Below are 13,791 nucleotides of genomic sequence, written 5' to 3'. Positions count from 1 at the left end.
CATGGATGAAGACTAAATACATACAAGAAACATATTTGGTCATCAAAATGACCAAATATGTATCTTATAAATCACAATACTGCAGTTTATTACAAGCGTATGTATCATAACCTTGTGGTTTATCTCAGGCTGGTTTATTATTTGAAAATTAATGTATTCATTATATTAACAGAAAAAAAATTGGACAAAATACAATAGCAAAATATTCTATAGGCATATAAACACACACAAGCAAACTCAGAAGTGAACTTCCTTAAAATGATAAAAAGCATCTAAGAAAAACCTATAGATAACAACATGCTGATGAAGACTTAATATCAGGAACAAGGCAAGGATGTCCTCTCTCATCTCTTCCATTCAACATTGTACTAGGCTGTGCTAGTCAGTTCAAAAAGGCAAGACATTAAAAGTATTTAAAATAGAAAGAAGTAAAACTGTCTTTACTTGCAAAAATCAAAAAAATTTCAACAGTAAAAAGAATTTTTTTCTTAGTTTTTATTTATTTTTGAGGGAGAGAAAGAGCAAGCGAGCGAGCATGCTAGCAGGGGAGGGGCAGAGAGAGGGGGAGAGAGGATCTGAAGTGGCTCTGTGGGAGCCACTCCACAGCAGGGAGCCCAACACAGGGTACAAACTCATGAACCCGGAGATCATGACCTGAGCTGAAGTGAGACGCTTAATCATCATCTGAGTCACCCAGGAGCCCCAAAATTTAAACTTGTAAAGGGTGAGATTAAAAAAAAAAGTTACTTCAAAAATTCTTTTAAAAAGTACACAGTAAAACAAGAATGGAAAAGAGGAACACAAAACAGCCAGAAAACAATTAATAAAATGGCAATAAGTACATATCTATCATTACTTTAAATGTAGATAGACTAAATTCCCAAATAAAAAGACACAGAATAGCTGAATGGAATAAAAACCACAAAACTCAGCTATATGCTGCCTAAAGAGACTCGCTTCAGATATAAGGACACACACAGACTGAAAGTAAAGGAACGGGAAAAGGATACTCCATGCAAATGGAAACCAAAATTAAGCAGGGAAGACCACACTCAGATCAGACAAAATAGACTTTAAAACGAAGACTATAATAAGAAATAAAAAAAGGACATTATATAATAATAAAGGAGTCAATCCAACAAGAGAATATAACATCAGAAACCAGCATAGGAACAAATATTAACAGGCCTAAAATTTCCTTTAAATAGAAAGCTACTCACTCAGCGCATACAGTTTTTCCTGCTGATGTATGTGCAGATACTAAAACAGACTGATTATTATCAACACACTGAATGGCTTCTCTTTGAAAAGCATCAAGAATGAACGGGTATTCCTATAAAAGAAAAAAACAGTATTGGCATGAAAATATCTAGCCATATCAGAACACACTTAAAATCAAGAGATGCTAGCCCCCCCAGAAGCATTCTGGGAACACTTCTTTATGATTCTATTTAAAAATTATGCTACCCACCAGAGAAAATCAGGAAGACTAAAAAAACATCTTTAAACAGCACAGAAGCTAATTCTGCTATCTTTCAATTTACTATGCTAACATACACGTTATATTAGTTATAACAGAGTAACACTGCCATTTGTCCACGTTTTGTGGTAGGCACTGTGCAACACATTTTCCATATATTATTAACCTTCACAGCAACCCCTAAAATAGGTATTCTTTCCATTCGGATGGGAACTCTGCTCGAGTTCACTTAAGTTCCCTGAGCAGAGGCAGAATAATACATCTACTAGACTTGAAGAAATGCTCCGTTTTTCATTCAGAGAAAAAAAATGACTCTGAATTATCATTTAAGGTCTACCAGTACTTCAAAATCAATTTAACATAAGCATTAAAGTTTCATTAAAAGCTTGTTAAACTTCTCAAACTATATGTGTGACATTGCACACATGCTTTTTTTCTAGAGAAAGATTGACATATTTTTCATTAAATTCTTTAAGAATGTGGAGAATCATTACTTTCATTTTTAAAAATCTCATCACATCATGCATGATTTTCTTCATGGTAGTTTACTGATTTGGTTCTCATTACATTTGACTTCAGGTAGCTTCTTCTTGGTATACACACACTGGGAAGTATAAAAATCTCATTTGAAAGAATTTATCTTTAAGATTTTTAGAAAAGAGACACAAAACTGTACAAACTGTATTGCCCAACGTACAGACCTTTGCAGCTTTTCCAACTCGAGGTTTAAGTGGTAAATAATCTTCATCTGCAGGAAGTGCAACCTAATGTTAAAACAAAAATCACCAACTTACTATTCGAGAACTGATGAACATTCAACATTCCATAGTTAATGCTGGCTTGAAAAGTACAAGTGATAGGGTCTGCTACAGTCTTAGACACTATAAAATTAAATAACTGCTTTTAAGAACAAGACAAATGCTAAAGCTACAATAATCAAAAAACCTCTACTTATGTTTATCTAACGGTAAGGGGATTAAAACCCTTTAAGTCCATTTCCCTAAAGAAATTGTGTTTATTAAGGTCTAGGACCTATCTTAGCTATCTTTGTATTTTCCACATGTAATGTACTGCCTAATATTAAGGAATGCTCAAAAAAGCTAAATGGACATAAAAACGGATGCTGTCACATGAAAGAAAACCATGTAGAATAAAATAATACTCCGTATTTCCTAAAGCAGAAACTTTCTTTTTCTCCAGTAAAGAAGGTTAATATCTGGAGAGCAGGAGCAACTGGGTGGCTCAGTCGGCTGAGTGCCCAACCCAGCTCAGATCATGATCCCAGGGTGGTGGGATCGATACACCTCTGTCAGGCTCATGCTGTGCATAGACCTGCTTGGGATTCTCTCTCTCCTTCTCTCTGCCCCTCTCCCTAGCTTGTGTGGGTACTCACTCTCTCTCTCTCTGAAACCTGTGTCAGGCTCATGCTGTGCATAGAGCCTGCTTGGGATTCTCTCTCTCCCTACCTTTGCCCCTCTCCCTAGCTTGTGTGGGTACTCGCGCTCTCTCTGAAATAAAAGTGTAAAAAAAAAAAAAAAAAAAAAGATCTGGAGAGCAGCAGTTCATAATGTATCTAAATTCCCAAGAATTAAACCATTTAGTGTTTAAATAATGCACAGGGGCAAAATAAGGTACACACTAAAATTAGAAATAATTTATAAGAGCAAAACCTAAATAAGCAAGTATTACATGAGATTATCCACCTTAGAAATACTAAGAAATCTTCAGTAAATTTCCAACTCAATTACAGCTGACCCGTGAACACGGGGTTTGGGGCAACAACCCCCCCTACCCCCCATGCAGTCAAAAATCCACGTGTAATTTCTGATTCCCCTAAAACTTTACTATCAGTAGCCTACTGTTAACCAGAAGCCTTACTGGTAATATAGTTGATTAACACATATTATATACATGTATTTTATACCGCATTGTTATGAAAAAGTAAGCTAGAGAAAATGAAATTAAGAAAATCCTAAGGAAGAGAATATATATTTACAGTACTGTATTTATAAAAAAAAAAAAAAAAGTCTACATTTAGGGGCACCTGGGTGGCTCAGTTAAGCATTTGACTCTTATCTCAGGGTCATGAATTCAAGCCCCAAGTTGGACTCCATACTGGGCATGAAGCTTACTTTAAAAAAAAAAAAAAAAAAAAAAAATCTGTATTCAAACTCATGTTGCTCAGGGTCAAACATATAACCACAATGTGGATTGTATTTAAAAAATGAATAACTAGACTCTGATCGTAATTTAAAATAGTGAAACTTAGTAAATTATGAAACCTAATGAATATACCCAATATAATGAATGTGTTAGAAAGACTGTGACATTCTAAATGTAATCTATAAAGGTGAGATAAGTAAGAATGTGGTATTTTATCCTGCATACATTAAGAAACACTTATCAAGTGTTTTTATTAATGAATGAATACTTCTGGGGGACAGAATAGTTTTCACTAGTCTTACCCTTAATACTGTATATTCCCCTTTATTAGTATTCTAAGAAATTTACAGGTAGTTTGATAGTGAGAAAACTACTTATGCTTTAAATTAAGGAAATGACATGTTTTTGTATACCTCCATCTCTTATGAATATGACAAAAGTGAGTCTATCCAAGAAAGCACAACTGTTGGTACACTGAGAAAATCAAATTTCTGGATCTGAAAATCTGAAGCCTAGACTCTAAATCATGTTATGATCCCCAATAAGATATGATTAACCTATATGGCTGTATCTGATCAGTTGAGTGACCCTCTCACATCTCTTTTGGTACTTTCTATGACATGAACCAAGAACATCAATGTGAAGCAATTAAGATTTTAGCTTCTATAAGATTTAACAGCAGCAAGAATAATAGGTTATGTTTCACATGTATAAGAATCAAAAAGTTTTTGTTTTTATTCTCTGAGAACAGTCTGGGTAACACTAACGTGTAATAGGCAGAAAAGAGAGACTAAGGAGTCAGATAAATAAAAAACCAGCAAAATGATCAAGAGTCAAACAGACATACTAAATAGTCATTGGTGATTCTTGTGACAACAGTTTGAAAGAAATGGAGAAAGAAGAAATCTAATTATAGTGTATTTATAAAAATGAATGGCAAGTTAGTCTAGCAGGGATTTTCCTAGCAGAGCACTCAATAGCAACTCTCAAAAGTAAGGGACCACATCTCTTCTATTTCTTTATACTTAGTGAATCATACAATGTTCCTGGCACTCTAAAGATATATACTGATTAAATGACCACAAAAGGGGGAAAAAAAACAACATAGTGGCTGAAAAGCAACCTAGAATAAGAGAATCTTCTGAATATTCATATGCTGATAGGGAAGGGCAAATACAGAAGAGACTCAACTCTAGAAACAAGGGAAAATGAAGGCTTCTAGGTCATTGTGAAAGCATGACAAGTTACAACTAAGAACACTAACTGAACAAGCCTCCTTAGCATTGCCTTTTCCTTTTAGTGGACAGGACAGGTGTGAACAGGCTTGGTGAAGAAGGTTATAAACAGAGGACACTCCAATGTGATAGCCTCAACCCTCTAAATGAAGTAAAAGGTAAAGTTAGCTGCTAAAAAACTGAGAAGTGACAGAAGGAGGGATTGTGGAGAATTGTGAAGGACAGTAAGAACTTGTGACCTCTTAAGAGCAAATTGTGTGGCCTCCCTCCCCTCATCTTTTTTAATACCAGAGCATTGAATAGGGTCTAACATAAGTACTGAATGATCAAATGGGTATTACAAATTCCAAACTAAGTGCTATTCTAAAGGAATACAAAGGAACTCATAGAAACAAACAAGTGCTAAAAAACAGGTATTTAAAAAAATAAGGTTATAAATGTTTATCAAAAGTCATTTTAATTCGGAATTACTCTGCTTAGTCAATAAAGACTTTTAATAAGATTTTATTAGTATAAACAGTGTTACAGTTCTCTTAACGTTTTTTAGTCCCTTATATTTATAAATTCTTCTAAAAGGGGTACTACAAGCTATCAGCGGTTACCACATTGTGGCGAATAATGAAATTGCAATGTATCAGTAATCAGAGCAGGACATGAGAAAGCATGTGACCTATAAAATGGCACTATTACTTGACTTTAGGAGTAAGGGGATGAATGGGTATTGAACACCTACTCTGTGCTGGGTACCTTACACTAATTTTCTTCTATAATCTTCACAACCAACACATTATTCCAAATTTAAAAATTTTTAAAAACAATGTCAAAAAGGTTAAGAAATTTGGGGCACCTCGTGGCTCAGTTGGTTAAGCATCGAACTTTGGCTCAGGTCATGATCTCACTCACGGTTCATGAGTTCAAACCCCAATATCAGACTCTGTGCTGACAGCTCAGAGCCTGCAGCCTACTTTGGATTATGTGTGTCTGCCTCTCCCCCCTTGTGCCCTGTCTCTAGGTCTCTCAAAAATAAACATTAAAAAAAAAAAAAGGTTAAGAAATTTATCCAAGACTGTAGTTAGATAAAGTGCTGTTCAAGATAAAGTGCTGTTCAAGATACTAGCTCAGGTTAGGATACAAAACCCCAGCTCCTTCCACCTGACTATATACCCTACAGAAACTGTAATTGTTTCTAAAGCCCCTGAGGCTAAATGGCTTGCTGATCATATTAGATAGTCCAAAGCAAACTTCCATTTATAACACCAACTTCCATATACTGTTTGTGCTTACCTCATGTGTACATCCTTCAACAGTTTCAACTGATTGTACCTTGACTCTGGGCATCAAGTCAGCCAAACTTAAAAAAAAAAAAGTATTAAAGCTGTGTTAAAATACATTATTTTTCTATGATTAGATAATAAGCCTCCTGTATGAATTGCTAAGGAAAAGGAAACTGCCTAATTATGAGTATTACAAGTTGGAAAAAATCTGGCTATTAAGAATATTCAAAAAAGTTTTCACATTATTCACATATAGGCTGAGAATTCAAAATCAGTTAACATCTATTTTACAAATACAGAACAGATGCCAAGTGGATTATTCAAAGAATTATGTCAGCTGAATTCCAGTAACTATTTAAAAAAAAAGTACCCCTTCCAAAGCACTGTCACTACTTCAAAACATGAAGCTCATTATAAAAACCATTACATGACAGAGAGTACAAAATAAACTAGCTTAATACAGACATTGCTATAATTAACAGAAGTGTTCCCTATTCAAAATCTTAAGTTATACTCATCTAGGTTCTGTTTAGATTCTGAAAGGACATGACTGTGGACAAAGTAAAGAAAAATAGATGTATTTTTATACTAGATTATTCTTATTTACTTTTGATTTTTATTTAAATCAATAACCAATCATACTTTGAACAAAACCCAAGGGTTACTATAATAAGCAACAATGATTTTAAATTGCCACTATTATACTGTAACCTATTCCACTAGCTTTGGAAAACGGTGTATCAGAAATATTTCAGTGACACATCTACCACCATTTACAGTAGTAACTTCTGCTAACTACAAGAGCTAACTAGTTTAAAAAATTCAGAGTAAATTCTTCATGGTAGTGCCAAGCCAAAATATGGCATAAAAGAAGAAAGAAGCTGTGAAGATCCATCACACAATAACAAACAGGTTAACCTAAGTAAATGACACCAACTTTTATAAAGAGAAGAGAAATACCAGCTATTTCAGTCAGAGAAATCCATGGTCTCCCTCACTGATAGCAGTCTTGAGATTCAGAGCCACTCTATTCCAACACGTAACAGTAAAAATCTAATTCCTCTTAACATTCCTTTTCAATTACTTTTTCCATTGGGTCAGTTTTATTCTTTCCATTTATTCCACTCTCTGTGTTCCATCCTATTCTTTGACATTAATAAATAAAGGAAATGTGGGGTTTTTTTCTTAAAAAAAAAATCAGACTTCACGATTCTTTCTCACAAGTTGGATTCTAAAACATTAAAAGATGACTCTTCTATATTGTCTTCCATTTCCCCAAACTTATACAGATGTTCTATATTTTTGTATGAATGTATAACTAAAATACATTTTTCATTTCTTGAATTTAACACTTTCATAAACTAGCATCATTTAAGTAATTTTCAAAACTTCACGCAACCATTTAAGAGTTACTGACATTTATGCCAATGGGAATACTACCTTAAATCTTCATTTATTGATTCTTCTACCCTAGGCTTCTTTCCAAATATGGGTTCATCTGTGCCCTCGAAATCTGCATCTCTCTTGGTTTTTGCAGTATTAGTTGACTCCGATTGTAATTTACCATCAAAACGTTTCCTGAAAAGTAAATGGTTAAAAATCAGTTCTGCAGTTTTTAAGGATGATTCCATAAAATATTACTCCATGTATTATATATGTCATTAACAGAAAAAGGCATGGAAGGAGATGAAACAAATCAAAACTGGCTAAAGCCCAGAATACCCTAATAAAACCGAATATCACTCCTTTGATATTTCAAAGTTTCTTGGAAGTTTTGCTTTAAAAATATTTTACAGCTCACACTAACTTAATATTTTTAAAAACCATGAATTAAAACAATGTTAAACATTTACATACAAGAGGACCTTCAATAAACATTTAATACTTTTGCTTTTACCAAAATATTACAGTTAAAGAATATTTTTTGTGGTTGGATTCATTGGTCAAAAGTAATGACAATAAATGGCACTTGGTGGACTAGAAAGCCAAGGGGAATTTAATCTGACCCACATGCTTTTACATCCAAAAATCAATCACATGTGGATTTTAGATATAACTGTGAAAGGCAAAACAACAAAGCCTCTAGAAAATAAAATGAGAGAATTATTTTTATATTTTACTAAATAGTACATAAAATTATTAACCAAAACTTAAGTTTGATAAATCAGAGTGAACTAAAACTAAGAATTTCTGTTAATCAAAAAATATCATTAAGGGAGTAAAAAGGTTGGTGATGACATCGCCAAGGCAACTGGTGATTGGAAGGGTCTGAGGATTACAGTGAAACTGACCATTCAGAACAGACAGGCCCAGACTGAAGTGGTACCTTCTGCCTCCGCCCTGATTATCAAAGCCCTAAGGAACGTCCAAGAGACAGAAAGCAGCAGAAAAACATTAAGCACAGTGGAAATATCACTTTTGATGAGATTGTCAACATTGCCTGAGAGATGCGGCATGGATCATTAGCCAGGGAACTCTCTGGAACCATTAAAGAGATTATGGGGACCACTCAGTCTGTGGGCTGCAATGTTGATGGCCGCCACACTCATGACATCATAGATGACATCAATAGTGGTGCAGTGGAATGCCCAGCTAGTTAAGAACTACAAAGTAAACTATTTTAATAAAGGATAAGTTGACGACCAAAAAAAATATATATGTGTGTGTGTGTGTATATATATATATATATATATATATATATATATATATATATATACATATCATTAAGAGAGTAAAAAGGCAAGACAAAAGAGTGGAAGAAGATATCTGAATCACATATAACTGACAAAAGCTATGTAACTAAAATAGAGTGAAGATGACAAATTTAAAAATAAATAAATGAACAGAAGACTTCAACAGGTATTTTATAAAAGAGGATATCCAAATGGCCAATAAGCATACAAAAATAAACTGAAAACAAGTGCTCATCATGAAAACATAAATTAGACTATACCAAATCAGTGGCTCTCAAATTTTTGGCCTCAGAATTATTTATTGTCTTAAAAATGATTAATTCCAAAGAATTTTGTTTATGTAGTTATACCTATTGATATTTACCACATTAGATAATAATATTGAACAATTTTCTTATTAAAATATTTACTTATTAATTCATTTTAAGATGGAAACAATGTTATTTTAACATTATGTTAACATTATTACTGCTAGATTTAATATAAATGACACTTGATAAAAAAATAAGTATTTTCAAAAATAATCTTTAATGAGAAGAGTGACATTGTTTGTATTTTTGCAAATCTCTTTAATGTGTGGCTTAAAAGTATGCATCTGGACTCTGCATCTGCTTCTGCATTCAACTTGACATAGCTACTGTCATGAATTTTATGAACAATGTTGAGCCAAAGCCAGACACGAAGGAATGTATTCTAAATGATTCCATTTACATTACAGTCATAGAAGAAAAACCTAACACATTATCAAGACAGTCACTTTTCCGGGGGAAAAAGAAGGATGTCTGAAATAATTCTATTTTTTGTCCCAAATGGGGGTTACATTGGTGTGTTTATTCTATGAAAATTCAACTTATGGACTTTCACACTTCTCTTTTTATGTTTTACTTAGAAAGTTGTTTTTTTAAATAAGAGTATCAAATAGTGGTAATGATGTGAGGTATGCCTGAACAATCTTTCGCTAACAAAGGTTCTTCTTTGATGCTTAGCAAAACTTGAAATATGTAAACCCAATTCCTCCCAATTTAGTGGAAAAGGTAACCATTCTTGCCCAGTCTATTTATTGCTAACTACTTACATGAATCTCTTTTGGACAAGCCATCAATATCCTTGGTCCTCAGTAAAGTAAGACATTTGGAAGATACTGAAGATCCCTTTAGTTCTAACATTCCACTACTCTAACCCTGATTTAGTAAGCATCTACAAAACCACTACACTTAAAACCTACTAGCAGCTGGTGACAACCATAAAACAAAAAAATTAATTCCTAGACCTTTGAGAAACTTAAAACCTAAATTTATAGAATACCTTCCTTCAGAAGTGCTATATTATTCTTTAAGACACTTAAAACCTACTAGCAGCTGGTGACAACCATAAAACAAAAAAATTAATTCCTAGACCTTTGAGAAACTTAAAACCTAAATTTATAGAATACCTTCCTTCAGAAGTGCTATATTATTCTTTAAGTGTTAGAGTTCTAGGTCCCCAATTATTTATTTCTCTTACAGCTTGGTATGTATGTCACATGTGGAATTTGCACCCTTGAAACACCTGACTTAAACAGAAAGATGGAAATAAAGTGTCACATATAACAAGCTTACCCTTTAAGAGTAAGTTTTTTATTACTGAAACCCCATGAACATATGTTATTTCTAGACATGACAACCACATCATGGAATCCAACATAGACCCCTTTTCTTATAAAGGATATTAAAGCAATTGGCAAAATATGACTAAGTGTATAGATTAGATAATAATACTGTATCAATGTTAATTTCTTAATTTTGACAATTATTCTCAGGATTGAGACAAGGACATCATTAAGGGGGAGAGGGAGATGAATCATTTGGCCTGCCACACCATTGAAGACAAAGGTGCATCGCCTGTGGAAAAGAATTTGGCAACACCTAGCAAAACTACATACATTTACCCTTTAACCTCAAAATTCTACTAGGAATCTGTGCCAAAATAACATGGCAAAAAATTTTTAAAAATTTCAAAAACAGACATGTACAAGGCTATCTGTAACAGTAAAAAACTGAAAATAACCCAATGTAAGAGTTCTATATACTAACATGGAGGTATCTGTATTTCATCATGCTAAGAGAAAAAAGATGAACAGTTTTTAAATGGCACTTTTGCATAAAAATGAGTGAAGACAGACATGCACATGTGTATTTTCAGAAAGAAAATAATAAAAAGAGGGGCGCCTGGGTGGCTCAGTTAAGTGTCCAACTTCAGCTCAGATCATGATCTCATGGTTTGCAAGTTTCAGCCCCAAGTTGAGCTCTGTGCTGACAGCTCAATGCCTGGAGCCTGCTTCGGATTCTGTGTCCCTCTCCCGCTCTGCCCCTTCCCTGCTCATGCTCTGTCTCTCTGTGTCTCTCTCAAAAATAAACATTAAAAAAAAAAAAAAATTAAAAAAAGAAATAATAAAAAGAAACCAAAAACTCAAGGAGAGGGAACAAACAGGACAGAAGAGGCAAAGATAAAATCAAGAATACTGTTTTATACTTTTGATTTTGGAACCATAAACTGTTTTACCATGATTTAAAAATTAAAATTTTAGCAATCCTTAAAATGGAAAATAAGTTGAAACAAGTGAACATAACAGGTATCAAATTAGTAGCATAAACATTTCAAAAAGGAACTATTACAGAGTATTTTCACTGTTGGTGTGCTACATTTTTTCTAAGGACAAAAAGAACCATGAACTAGAACCACAATCTATTCAATATTTTATTCTGAATTGCAGTATTATTATGCACTGTTATTTTTTTAAATATTATAAGAATACATAAAATAAAGTTTATGTAATATTGTTACGGATGAACATTTTCAGAAAAAAAAAGGATAAAACTATAAAAACCAAAAAAGCCAAATAAAGACCCTATAATATTAATTGTATTGTAAATGTCAGCATGAACTCTTTTTCTAAAAACAATGATTCCCCAGTTCTTTCCATAGTAAAGACCTAACAGCAATGAAATCCTGTACCCAAGAGCACTCGAAGCCCTAAAGAACATTTCCCACTATAAGGAACTAGAGACCCTTTGGAGACACCAGATTCCAGGTCTGGGCTGAAAATGTATACTATGAGTCAAGAGTATCTTTTGGCAAAAAGCAGAGAAGCTATCTAAGACTGATTAAGCTTGTCAAAAGGAGACAAGAGCCAACACGAAGAATTAGCATTGGTAGGACTATGAAAAATAATAATGCAAATGATTCAAATGTCCGTCAAAAGATAAAGGTATAAACATATATGGTATATCCATAAAACTGAACACCACTCAGCAACAAAAAGGAACTGATGATATACACCACAACTGAACAAATCTTCAAAGCAATGAATATGAGAAACCAGACCAAAAAGGAATATATACTGTAGTATTTCATTTAAAATTTAATTCTAGAAAATGCAAGCTGTTCGCCGGTGCCAGAAAGATCAGTGGTTGCCTGGAAGGAGGACTGGAGAGAGGGGTGCATCACAAAAAGACATGCAGAACTTTTGGGGGTCTTGATTGTGGCAGTGATTTAGGATACTTCAAATATACCCGAATAAAGCTTAAAAAAGGTAAAGAAAAATGAGTGCAAAGGAGTGTAACACATCAAATCATGAAAATCCATTCATCAAGAAGCTAAACACATAATCATACACCCATGCTGGTCACCATTGGAAGTTCCTTAGGACACAACTAATCTGTTAAAATTGATAAATTATCAAGCATTTTTCCTATTTCTTCTATGCACTGTATTTCAAGGTAACAGCTGGTATGAGAGTGTTCTTTTTTTTTTTTTTATAGATGGATGTGAGGTAATAAACGTAGAAAGGACAAAAATAGAAAAACTGCCATTTTGCCAACCACCAACAAAATAATGGAGCTAGGCAATCAACATAGGTGTGTGCTAAACCCATCATGTGAAAAGTTGAAGAGGAGTAAGATTGATCTATCTTAACCCAATGATCGATCTTAAAAAGTGTGGAATAACACTACATATGTCTCATGATGTAATCTTATGATGCAATGCAATTGGAAGTACATGGCACCACTATGAATTATTCCTATCTAAAACTGAACCTGAATCTAATCAATTCTATCAGAGCTATCTAATATATACATATATAATGCAAGCTACACACATAATTCTAAATTTCTAAAAACCACATTAGAGTTAAAAAGAAACCAGTTTTACAGTATTTCATTTAACCCAATATATGGAAAACATTATCAATTCATTACATATCAAGATAAAGATTCATGAGGCAGTTTGTGGTTTTTTTTTTTTACACTAAGTTTTCAAAATCTCATATTACATTGAGAGCATTATCTCAATACTGACTAGCTACAGTTTAAGTATGCAATAGCTACAGTGGTGTAGCGGACAGTGAAGCTTTAGATATAAGGACAATTTACAGTAAATACTTGAGGATACAGGAACTAGTTAAATGACAACCTAAGAAAGAAAATCCAGGGGACGCCTGGGTGGCTCAGTTGGTTAAGTGCCCAACTTGGGCTCCGGTTATGATCTCATGGTTTGTGAGTTCGAGCCCTGCATAGGGCTCTTTGCGGTCAGCACAAAGCCAGATTTGGACCCTCTGCACCCCGCCCCCCAACTCCCCTGCTCGTGTGCACTAACACTCTCTCTCAAAACAAATAAGTAAACTTAAAAAAAAAAAAAAGGAATGTTGTTAGTAAATAAAATCCCTTAAGTCCCTAGTGTTCTGTATTTTCTTATGTATTTCCCTTCTCTAATGTTCACATATTTCCTAATAAAATTAAAACGTAAATTTGATTATTTTTGTATCCTACAAACTCTTCCTTTAGAAGTTCGTGGAAACAGCTTACCACTAGTACAATGCAAAGTGAATTAATTTTACCTTAGTAATTTTGAAGCACGGTATTTACTAACGTGGGAAATTACTTGTGTATTATCTTCATTATATTGTA

The 13,791-nt window shown here is 33.7% G+C and overlaps 1 protein-coding gene and 1 pseudogene across 2 annotated transcripts in view; one reads left to right on the top strand and one right to left on the bottom strand.

The window, feature by feature from the left end:
- Positions 1-13,791, bottom strand: part of MTREX (Mtr4 exosome RNA helicase) — a 107,084-nt gene that overhangs the window by 90,828 nt on the left and 2,465 nt on the right. The window contains exons 1-5 of one of the 2 annotated variants that reach the window (XM_042938871.1): positions 8,444-8,633; positions 7,593-7,730; positions 6,163-6,229; positions 2,182-2,244; positions 1,221-1,333 (exon numbers count right to left, since the gene is read on the bottom strand). In XM_042938871.1, coding sequence (XP_042794805.1) covers positions 1,221-1,333; positions 2,182-2,244; positions 6,163-6,216 — 230 coding nt within the window. In that variant the 5' untranslated portion in view covers positions 6,217-6,229; positions 7,593-7,730; positions 8,444-8,633. Of the gene's footprint in view, positions 1-1,220; positions 1,334-2,181; positions 2,245-6,162; positions 6,230-7,592; positions 7,731-8,443; positions 8,634-13,791 lie in introns of those variants that run through there. The other variant, XM_042938861.1, reaches the window with a different exon arrangement.
- On the top strand, positions 8,115-8,752 carry LOC122225907 (annotated as a pseudogene).

Source organism: Panthera leo, chromosome A1 (assembly GCF_018350215.1).
Source record: "Panthera leo isolate Ple1 chromosome A1, P.leo_Ple1_pat1.1, whole genome shotgun sequence".
Classification (NCBI taxonomy): Eukaryota; Metazoa; Chordata; class Mammalia; order Carnivora; family Felidae; genus Panthera; species Panthera leo.
The sequence above is the reverse complement of the archived record's forward strand: the minus strand, read 5'-3'. Positions and strand labels throughout refer to the sequence as shown.